The sequence below is a fragment of the Rhea pennata genome, chromosome 2 (genome assembly GCF_028389875.1).
Source record: "Rhea pennata isolate bPtePen1 chromosome 2, bPtePen1.pri, whole genome shotgun sequence".
NCBI classification, from domain to species: Eukaryota; Metazoa; Chordata; class Aves; order Rheiformes; family Rheidae; genus Rhea; species Rhea pennata.
The window spans coordinates 126305110-126317318 of NC_084664.1; the positions used below are offsets into that span (position 1 = coordinate 126305110).

General features: G+C 35.6%; 1 protein-coding gene across 2 annotated transcripts in view; it reads left to right on the top strand.

Moving 5' to 3' along the window:
- The window catches only part of PDE7A (phosphodiesterase 7A), a 76141-nt gene that overhangs the window by 36647 nt on the left and 27285 nt on the right, over positions 1-12209 (top strand). The window contains exons 2-3 of one of the 2 annotated variants that reach the window (XM_062568204.1): positions 3569-3629; positions 11554-11637. In XM_062568204.1, coding sequence (XP_062424188.1) covers positions 3569-3629; positions 11554-11637 — 145 coding nt within the window. The remainder of the gene's footprint in view (positions 1-3568; positions 3630-11553; positions 11638-12209) is intronic. The other variant, XM_062568203.1, reaches the window with a different exon arrangement.

Here is a 12209-nt window from a genome sequence, read left to right on the forward strand (position 1 = left end):
TTCACACATTATTAATGAAATGGAGGAAGGTTGGTGAAGAGTAAAGGTAATTCTGGTAGAATAATTTGACAAAGATTTGAATTTAAGGATTGACTTTCTATAAATGTAATAGGAGTTAGAATTTCCTGGTTGAGAGCTGAGACCAACTAATTCTCATAGCCACTCAGCCCAACTCAGAGTGTTCATGTGCTTTTTGAAGGGCCATAAGTCAGATTTTGTCCTTCAAGTTTTTAGCCAGAGGTTTCTAAAAGTTAATAAAGCATATGCTACAGTCATTTTGACTGTGTAAGTAAGGTAAATGTTTAGTATTTAGTCCTCATATCTAAGTATAGGCTACAGAGAGTCTGACTCTCCTCATTAAAGGGAGGACTCATTTTTGATGATCATCAAGTGTAGAATCCTGGTGATTAAATTCTGTGAACTGTTACATACTTTACAGAAAATTTGTTTTCAAGACCTGTTTGCTGCATGGGCTGGTTCACATATCAGAAGATCAGAATCAAAAGTTAAATCTGAACAGCATATCTTAAAGAATTACAATCAGAATAGATTAAATGGCTTTTTTTCTTTCTGTGACCTGGTGCATTTTTCTGGAATAGCGTAGGGTAGTATAATGTAAATGTGCTGACAGTATAATTTAAAGCAGTAAAATTGGTGGTGTACTTCAACCTGCAGTACATCATCTGGTATAGTCTGTTACCTGTTGAGAACCTGATGGCTGGATTAGCAGTGTTATTTTATTTATCTTGTATCACAGATTGCTAAAAACTCAGAACCATTAGCTTCCACCTTGATCTCTATCTGCCCCCCCAGTACTGCTAATATTAGCTGAAATTGTCCTATTGCCTTTAAAGTTTCAAAGTTTTATTAGTGAGGCTTACATAATAAATTATCTCTCTTTTTCCTTAGGAAACCAAGCTTTGCAAGGTGCTTTTAAAAGATTATATTGGTCAAACATTCTTATGAGATCTTTTAGAAGCCTTGCAGAACTAAATGTTGTATAAATGAGTGGATTACGTTTTTAAAAATATGCTAATATGTTTGATATCATACATGGATTTATTATTTTAGCTAGCAAATAATATTTTAAAACTAACAAATCAGAAAGGATTTCTTTTTCAATTGATTTTCACATATTGTTTTCCTTCTCGGAAACTACTGTTCCAGTTGGGGATGGTTCTTCTATCTGCATGTGTGCTGAGCTTTGTCCTGTATTAGGTTACAGAACTGCACCGGCCATGTCCAGAAATCTATGTGATAGACAGGTGCACACTGCAAGTTAGCACTAAATTACATTACTGATTGTCCATAGTGAGTGATATGAAGTGTATGAGGCTGCTGAAGGTACATTCAGTTGAAACGCACTGAAATGCAAAGGTAGGCTACAGGAAGAAATTTGAAAATGTTAGTGGGAAATCAGCATCGTTCTGTGACTGAGGAGTTGTATTACCAACTTTCTCACTGGGACAGGCACGTTGCTCTGAGAAATGCTGTACAAACATATTTCAAGGGAAGGATTATTTGCATGGTTTATGATCTTCCAAGGAGAAACAGAACAAAAGTGAAGACAGCATGAAAGTGCTGTACAAGAAGTTCTTCCTTACAATCTTTACAACAGCTAGTATAATTGGACCCATTTGGAGTTAGATCTTTGGTCATTTCTATAATTAAAATTCAGACTTACCTTTGGAAAAACTTCTCTGACTTCAAGCGTGAGGTTTTTTTCTTGTTTTAACATGAAAAATGCTAAAACAATTACGTGTAACTTCTGGGCTTGGAGTCTAACGCATTGTCAGTTGTGCAGATCGTACTGATAGAGGTTATTAATCTCTAGTCTTGTGTGTATGCATTCAGTTTACTTTATAGATAGGTGCATATAAGTAAATCCCCCCCTCCCCGACCGATTTATTCCTTTCTCTCTTTTACTTCCTCTTAGAATTCTTCTCAATAGCCAACATCTATTTTTCTGTGTTGTTTCCTGCTGTGGTTTGGTTCCCCGTGGTCTCATCTCTTGCACTTGCACATTTCCAGGCTGTCACGTGTCCCTTGGGTTCCTGCTTTGCAGAGGGAAAAATGGGTGACCGCATTCCCCTCCAGGGTGGCTTTGGTTTGCCGTTCTTACAGGTAGAATAACCAGCCATGTGGCCCTCTGTGGTGTCCCTGTCCTTGATGTAAACAAACGAATTAGACAAGAAAAAGTCACAACAGTTTTTACAAAAATTTCTTGTTTCTTTGAAGAGCAAATGTGGGCTGGTAAAATTGAAGTCACGTTGTGAAGCTGATCCTTCGATGCCAAGGTTAAGAAATAGATAGAGAAAATACAGCAAAGGAAAGACAAAAAAGATATCTAGCTGAGATCTATGTTGTGCAAGCTTTGAAGACTATGAATTGAAATTAATGTTAGAGATAATGAAGGAAGAGTAAAATTAATCAAATAAATGTATTTTTTCTTACCAGCAATGCAGATCATCTTGTGTTTTCATTTTATGCTGACGGAAGGAGATGTGGAGTAGAAAGCAAGAGGTCGTAGTGTTTTTGCAAGAGGAAAATAAATTGTATTGTGGTTTTTCATACAGCCTTATGACGCATGAGGCCAGTGTTGTGTAACTGAGAGAACATCTCCTGTTTTTAGCTATTACAGGACCAGTTTACCATGCTCATGGGAAACTTCTTGAATTAGAACTGTTACACATTACCTTAAAATATATGGAACTATAAGGAATATTATGTGTAGATAAGAAATACATCCTACTCGGGAGTCTGTGTCCTGCACAGATATTTTGATAAATCTTTAAGACTTCTATTGTCAGATGTGAAATGCTTCTTGCTCTCTTGTTTTCAATTACCTGTACATATTACGGCCAGCTTTAATGGTGCCTTGATTTGCCTACAGAAAGTGCTGGGTGGAATGGAATTGCATGTACCAGCCAAGTCCCGCCTTTGCAGAATATACACTGAATTCCTAGGACAGCAGTTAAGGTGTCATTCAAGCTCTTTTACTTCTTTTCAAAGCTATTTCAGCTTTGAAAGAAGAGAATACCCAAGGGTAAAAATAAGTAAATCAATTAGGAACTACAAGTATTTAAGAATTACATTCTAGGAAGTCATAAGGAGCATATTTTTGCATCTGCTTAATCTTGTTTTGTGTTGTTTGGGAAATGATTGAGGAGCACCTGAAAAGAAATTGTCTGTGGGTATTATTTCCGCACTCAATACTACTACACCTGTTTCTCATAATTTCTTTACTCTCAGTTCCTGTCCTTCCTTTGTCACTCCTGTAACATTCAGTAAGCGGAATATGCCCTGAACATAAGAGACCTTATGAAAACCTGGCCTTATGAAAGGCAGTGGCTAATTTCCTACTGTTTTCAATATAATAATTATTTGTCATTATGGGAAACATGGAGTACATATTTGAAGGATGCACCATCAATTTTCAAAATTAATTTTGATAGTTAAATTGGAAATGAACAATTGATACTATACTCTGTTTTAGCTTAATTTAAAAATGAACTGGTTTCAACTTGCATAAAATACTCACTTTCTGTTTGTTTGTTGTTTTTTGTAGAGACGTGGAGCAATTTCCTATGACAGCTCCGATCAGACTGCGTTGTACATTCGTATGCTAGGTAAGCGTACCAGTTTCTATATTGTAAAGTTCTAACATTTGTGACTGTTTTAGAATTATTTTTTATTATATTTAAATATTTATATGTTGTACTCTTAGACATATCTTTGTTTTTCCCCTGGATAATATTTTGATTAGATTCTTTAGAAGTTTTTATTTCTTTTTGTGTTGATTTTGAGGTATTCTGGTTTGTTTGACTTCTTTTTTGTTGACCATTGCATCTGATATCTTTCTCATACACACACATACACGCACACATATATATATAATATAAATCTATTATTCTAGTAATTAATCTTGTAATTAGTTTCCCCAGTGACTCTAATTTAGAATGAGACTCATTATGAGAAAAGGCTTGTATTTGAGTAAGAACTTATTTTTACCTTAACAAAATATATTGTCACTGTTTAATGTATATTGACAATATCATGGCATTTGTTTCTATTGCAGTGCTGTTCATCGTTTATTCATGATGTATCTTTGTTTGTATTATAGAACTTTTTATCACCTCTGCTTGATATTATTCTAGTTAAAACTGTATAGCTTAGAGAATATTTCTGTGTGAGAATTACCATGCATGTTGAAAAATATCAGTACTGAAATGATGAAATGCTCAAGGTATTCTTAAAATAATAATATGGTTTAAAATTATACTTCTCTTATTAATTCTCAACGATAACTTGAGAAGGGAAAGGCAGCCTGACAGAGTCAGTATTTAGCAGGTAGTGGAATGTTTCCACAGTAGTAGTTAGGTAAAAAGTAAGTCTGATTAAAGTGGAAAGGACAGTATTGGGAGCAGCAGTCATCAGAGACTCTCTACAGTCCTGAGTGCACAGAGGAAGGAGCCAAGGTTAGTGTTTGGGAAGAGGCAGGTGCAGAGCTCCTGCAGGTCTAGCTGCTGGGCTAAGCAGGTACTGCTCCTCTTCTGGAGGCTGCTGTTGGCACGGGTAGTGTGAAGGACTGTGCAAATGCTCTAAGTCTGTTTCACTGCAAAATCATAGTACTTAGTTTAAGCCACCGTCAGCTGTGAATTTGTGTTGAAATGAACTATGAATGATTGCATGTCCCACGCAGCTCAGAGAACATAAATAACTAGCAATCATAAATTTTTAACTTGCTCCAACCAGATCAGCATGAATACATCTTTCTGGGGCCATTTTTTTCCCCCGATTTCATTGTATAGTGTGTGTATTGGGAAGAGTGCCCAGAAATTCATAGCTAATGTTCTACGAATTCGTGGTCATAAGCTATACGTATAAGTATGTATACATGTAGATATATAGACAAAGCTATATATGTAGGCATACACATGTGCATGTAAATATATATGTGCATATGTATATGTGTGTGTATATATATGTATACACACACACACACACATATATATATATATAAAAATTTGACTTAGCCTCTTACATTTTTATTTTTCGATTCTTTGTTCTTTTAAGTTTGTGAAGTTAATACTGTAGGAATGACTATCCACTGAAGAATTTTTGATATGAGAATGTAATTACTTTAGAGACTTGTTAACTGGAGATGGATGGAAAATGCTGGTTTCCAAATGTTTATTGAAAAAAGGTGCTAATTTGATTGTTTTTCTGGTTAGGAGTGGGTTCATTTTGTTTTCAAGTCAAAATAACTCTTTTACAATCATCCTTTTTGCAGGATAAACAGTAGAATTTTCCAAAATATGATTGGTTCTTCTGCTCTAGTCATAAGAGTAAGAAAGCAAATTCAGGTCTAAGGTAGTTTGTTTCCTTGATTTTTGTGATTCTCGTTTTTTATGTAAGTTTATTTTGTGTTATAAGTAGGAAACCTCCCCAATTTTCTGCTTCACAATAATAGAAATCGAGCACTTCTTATCTCTCAACAAGGGAAATATGTATTAAGTTCCTAAAAAGCTTTAATATGTTTGAATTAAAGGTACTGTATGTTTTATCAGGTACTGTAAGTATAGTTTTTATCACTTTAAAGCTAAACTGTTAATAGTAAAAGGTCAGCTTGTAAGAAGATAATTGTTAGTATGTGGGGAGAAGAATCTTAATTTCTGTTTCTTTTGCTAATTTGGGAGTTTAAATTAGTTGTTTCATGAAGTAGGTTATTTCTTGATTTTTGCTGAAAAGTTTTGCAGTAATGCTCAAGTAAATTTAAAGGAAAGCAAAGCATGACTTCCTGTGGTTCTTTGTATATATATATATATATGTAATCGAACTGAGGAAAAAAAAATATTTGGTTTGAAATCTTTCTTTGTTAACCGTTCTAATAGGCAGAACTGGAATATATTCAGAAAATGTGTATGCAAACATATAGAGTAAATTGAATCTTCTCTTGTTCTCTGATTAACTTACGAGGTTATGTGATTTGAACTTGTTGTGAACAGCATAACTTGCTGGTATTCTTGTTTAATAACGCTAGCAGTTCAGAGATAGTAAGTCTTCATAAGAGTTGACGTTTTCTAGCTTCTGCTGGAGGGAGGAGGGCACAAACAAACAAACAAAAAAATGCTCATTAGATGTTTGAATTAATCGTAAATACATGTTATTCTCTCACTTGTTAGCGATCACTTTGTATTCCAAATGTTAACTGCACTATGCTGTACAAGTCAGCAGCTATTTACTTTCTTTAATTGTGATTGCATTTATAAATGGATTGTAAAAAAGACCGTCCTGAAAGCTGAACAGTTGGATGAATAATTATGCAGAAGAGTTCTTATCCAAGTAGACTCAAAAGCACATATATTTGATTAGAAATTGTTTGGGTGAGAACTTTGAAATGTTGCGTTTCCCATAGAGTACTCTCCTGTAGTACACTTCAGCAGTGTAAGCTGTGGGAAATCTTCAGCTGTAACTTAATGGAAATCTAGGCTCAGTCCTTTTACTTGATCGGTCATTATTCCAAACAGACCAAAGCTAAACTGTGCCTGGAAAAGGTGTACAATTTAGCAGATCAAAAATGTAAGACTGAGGTTACCTAGGACACCTCCGTCTGGCTCTGTTTAGTTGCACTGGCTGGAGAGTTGCTTACTTCACAGTTTTGCAGGCTGTTCAGGTGGGAATCCAGTGGCAGCTCGTTGACACCAAGTAAATAGAAATTACTGTAGCATGGCAGGGTTTACGGGTTCAACTTAAAAGATCAGATTTTAGAGGCATACAAAGTAAGCAACAAACTCTTAGCTGCCTTTATCAGTGTCAATATAAGCAAACAGTGTTGACTCTAATGACTCCTCTCTCATACCCCATTCCTAAAACATATCCTCAGCCACTCCTAAATGAATGACTTACTGTTTTAAAATATAGATACAGATGCAGCATTGTAGAATTTTTCTTGCAAGATCTTGGAAGCAATAATATATCTGCATCTCCTCAATCAGCTGCTACTCTCAGCAACTAGGAGGAATTCTCCAGATATCTTATAAGTTACCTTTGTGGAATTGTAACTCTTTCTTCCTTTTCTCTCTGCTTTTCTGATTTTTTTTCCTTTGTGTTGCCTGAAAGTTTTGCTGCTGGCATGGGCTGGAAAAAGTGGGGCACTGCCTGCCTGCATTGGTGAGTGTGCGCTTAACTAAAATGTGAGCGTTGCACTCTGTTTGTAAACATCTTGATCAGAATAGAAATTTGAGTAGAAACCAGTGGAGGCAAACAAATGTGTAATACAGGTACCCACTCTTCTCTGGTACAGTTACTGTGTTGTATTCCTTTTGCTTTAATTCCAGTATACTCAGCTCACCTGTCATCTGTTTCTCCAACAAGCTTAGTCTGAACTTAACCTATGAAGCTAGTTATTCTTTCTGGAAATCCTGCTCTTTGCGACTTCGTGGCTTTGCCTTAAGCGTGGGTGGTTTACCTTGAGGCGACTGTGGCAGTTGCTGCTCCCAGCTGCCCGTCGTGGCTGCCGCCTTCTTCCCGTTTCAGGCCGGGAAATTAGGGTAGCCTGAAATCCGTGCTGCGTAACCCTCCCGTGCAGCCATGCAAACTGTGGCACTGCCCAGCTGCCAGCCACGCATCAGAGCTGCCCTTGCAGCACGGGCAGGCTCCGGAGAGAGGCAGAGCAGCTCAGCCAGCTGTCTGCAGGTAAGTTTTGCTAAAGCCCGGGTTGTTTTTTCAGCTTGCGGTCGTACCCGTGAACCTCCGTCGTGCAGCCCTGCTGACATTACTCGTTCAGCCTTCCGATGAGTTCCTCTCTGTCACCCCTGTCCGCGAACGGCAAGCCGTCCTGGTCGCAGGGGACCGGGCCAGGAAAACTTATAGCTGACTCCAGAGCCAACAGAGGTTTTGTCACATCTGTGTGCAAAATCAGAGCTTGAAGTGAAGGCTTCACCTTTTCTGTTCTGCTGACCAGAGCGCAATTTCTTTTTATCTTTCTCTTCTTAGTTCTTTGGATTCACTGAAACTCTCCAAGAGAATAAAATTAATTTTGGGAAGTCCCGTATAATTAAGATGGTGGATTTGAATTTGTTCCCTTAAGAAAATACAGGCACTATTTCAAGGAATCCAGTTTGATTTTTAGGAGAAATGTTTCCTTTTTTCCAACATGACTGAGTTGTAAACTTCAAACTAAGTGGTTAAATAAGAGACATTTAAGATAAAAACTGTGAAGCAGGTAATTGCCTTCTTAGGTCAAATCTGCTAGTTTGTTTAGGTGTATCAACTTTCTGTTCCACCAAAGGAAGTATTACATGTAAGCAAACAGAGCGACCTAATCATTTCAAAGGAATCTCCAACCCCTTTGAGATCTTAAAAAGGGCCTAAATAAATAAAAGTTTTTCATAACTTCTCTCCAGGCATTAAATTTAATTATCTTTTCACTTACTAAAACAATAATTTGACCCCAATGCTATTTTGAGAAATTACATAATAGTACCCTTTTATTTGATAAAAGTAATTTTGAATCTGAAGTCTTTTATGCCTTTCTTTTTAAAGTGGGATGACAAACATGTTTCTTTCGTAAGATTAAATTCTGTCACTCACCAGGCACAGGGTTACAAAACCTTGTGCAGGATTTCTCAAGCAAATTAGTGTGAATATGTTACGTTCTGTGCAAAAGCGATAGAGTGGATGCATCTGGCATATATTGATATTTGCAGATTTAATCAGCTGGACAGTGGATGCATACTGATGGCCTGATATTTCTGCTTTGGACTTAACTACACACGTGCAGTAGATTTATTCTCACTATGCTACTGTGTAGCGCATGACTTCAGTATGTGCAAATGTGCAGTCAGTTTGGTGCTATTCCTCTTTATGCTTCTGTACCTGTTAGAAATCCCAGCCATGATGTATGGAGTTTTCCAATTCCACCTGAATAGATTTTTTTCCACTTTTTTTTTTTTTTTTTTTTTTTTTTGTCAGAAATCTGGAGCAGTGCAGTAGTCGTACACCACAATAACAGAGATGGGTCTTCTGCCTTCCTTTGGGGCCAATAGGAATTTCTGCTTTTGTTTACTGAGACAAATTCCAGTGGAAGAATTATCTTTTTTCCAGAATTCCAGAATAATTCCAAGTGTATTCTAAAATGCTGCCTATTGTTAAGAACTCAGTTCTTAAAGAAAAATAAATTTCATTTTCTACCACAATCAAGAAAAGACTATTTAGTTTAACAACTAATGAAAATATTTTGCTTTCCTTTGCTGAGAACTTTTTACTTCATACATATGCAAATAAGTCATTTAATTTTACCTGCATCTTTCTATTACCACCTTTTTTTTCCATTATCTACTGTCTGCATTTTTAGTATGTCATTTCCTGTTTAACTGTTCCTGTAAACATGTATTTTTTATAATTCCTGTCAAGTGCAGTTTATGTAGTTGTACTACATTTCACTTATAGTCAAGTCAAGTCAAAATCCACTACATTGTGGACATTTCAAGAGAAATAAGCACATTGTCTTTCTGCCTGCACTATTACACTAGGCCCTTAGGAAATTAAAAAGCAGAATAAAATTTTCTGGATATCACTTGTCAGATAAACGAGTCTTGTTTTTGTTGTTCAGGTATATTTTCTGAACTGTCTCCTTTATTTTCCTAGCTTTTTCTATTCTTGACATTATTGCTCACCAAACCATGGTTGTAGGTTGATTTACAAAAGTTGTATCATCTTTGCTGTCAAAAATTAAACAAATAACTAAAAAGCTAAATACTCAACTAAACTCCCTTTATCTATTTATTTATTTATTTATTTATTTATTTTCCTCGGTTCAGCTGGTGAACTGAAAGCTCTATCAGTAACACAAGCTGTAGTTACGACTAATTTGGCAGATAAATATAAGTTAAGAGTGGTGGATAAGGCAAAGTTGCGTTTTCCTATGGGGAAACTAATACTTTCATACACAGCTACTAATGCAGTTACCTCCCATTTCCCCAAATTTCCTCCCTCTTCCTTTTTAGTCATTATTTTGTAAATAATATTCACCCGTTGTCTTTCTGCCGAAGCAGAACAGTTCTACAAATTGCTGCCTCTGTATTGTCTATAGAAAAGACAAGCCTCCAGCACTCTGCTCATAGCAATGCCCGAGAGCTTTACAATTTGATACATTGTCAGTGATCAGAAAAGGTTATAGATAATAATTGGGTTACTTACCCTGGCAGCTCTGTTAAGTTTTTCAAAAACAAAAGGAGCAACTGAAAACCGCATGCACTTGGTATGTTTTTACTGGTATGAAATGTTCTGATATACAGGGAACCCTGAGTCTATTTATCTTTTGTGGTACTTTCAGTGTGCCTCACAAGATAACATTCATATGAAGTGTGTCACCATAGAAATGTCTGTGTTTATAGATATCTATCTCTAAAAACATATGTGTTAAGTGTTAAAAGTATTTTTTTTTTTTTTGCAAAAAGTTGTATCTTCAGCTCTTCTTCTGACTGGAGTATTCTGCTCTTTGTTTTGGTGATACGCTTTAGCGTTACAAATTAACAAGTTGGAGAAGAAAATAAAAAAACTAACATACTAGAATAGTTTCTGGAAAAGAAATAATTGTATTTTTCTTTTCTCACAAGTTCAGTCTCTGTTCCTTACATTAAATTCTTAGTTTTGATTCATACTAAAATAACTGTGTTTGATGAGTATAATAGAAATTTCACAGATAGAAACAAGAATATTTTCACATGTTAAATTTGACTTTGTTAGAGTTTGGGGGGTTGGGAATACTGTGCATTTGATCCTCAAGGATTTGCCTAAATTTGTAATCACTAAAGGATTTCAAGCAAAAGCTTTTAATCAAAGTGAACTACTTATATTAATGTATATAAATAACTAATGAAAGAACACTGATCAGCTTTCAGTTGGTAAAAGGCATAAGTAGAAATCAGCTAGCATGGTAAAAGATTCAGGTTGAAGCTAATTGCAGTGAAAAATAGTGTTATAAAATTTTAATACTGAGTTTTGGTGTTTTAATAGGCTCTTGTGTAATATTCAAACAGCTGAGCACAAGTAAGTAAATGCTAGTGGGAAATGTTTTATTTTGTAATATAAAGCCATATTATAACTAGCTTATTTGCTAAGAGTTACCATTTCTAGAAGCCAAATCTTTTTTGAATGACAACTGTTAGTGTTTTATGTGTGTTATTGAGGAACAAATCAACTTTAATGTTCTTGTTTGCTGTCATATTCAGGTGCATTTTTACCATACTGGTGTAGCAAGCTGTTCCTAATTTCATCTGAATGCTTATCACATGCTTTTGACAACCTATGCTTAGGCAGGAGAGATTTTGATTAAAAAAAAAGCATGCAATTGCATGTTTAGCGAGTCTTCAAACTTTGTTTTGAATTTCACCTCCTTTAAAACAAAAAAGCACTGAAGTAGGCCTATTGTTTGAATAACCCTACTCCATTAAGTACATGAATCTTTACCCCTCCAGGCTATGTTCATTTGCATTTTATCTCTGCCACTCTTCCACACTTGTATTTCACTCTTGACCCTGTTTCTAGGAGATGTGCGAGTAAGAAGTCGGGCAGGATTTGAAACAGAGAGAAGAGGTTCTCATCCATACATTGATTTCCGTATTTTTCACTGTAAGTATTTAAAAGCAGATAAATGACAAATAAACAAGGGCTTCCAGTAATTTTAACTACCGAGCCTCTAAAAATAAAGTTAGCTGCTTATGCAGCAAGACCATATTTGTACTTCTTAGGAAAATCTTCCATGCTACTTAATTACCCCAAAATACAGTAGTAAAACCATCACTGCTAAATTTTTATTTCTAAAAATAGAGTTTAAACTCTCATTTATAGAATTTAGACCTGACTTCCTATGGAAATGAAGACTATTCTATATAGAACTACTGATGTGTGTGCTGAGTACTTACTTGGAAGACACAATCAGTTGAGAATAGTACTTTCCTGCTTTTATAGAGCAGCAGAAGGACCTGCTGCAAGATGATGTTTGAAGAGAATTGAAGTAGATTTCAGTATTCTTGACCAGTTAATAATCACTCAAGTTTATGTTTACTCAAACGTGTAGTTAAGCCTTAAACTTTTCAGAGGTAGATAAATCTAAAATAAAGATTAAAGTGTTATAAAGAAGAAAGTAGATTTTAAATTTTATTAATTATGTGCTTTAGGAAACACTTTCTCAGAGAAGCGTT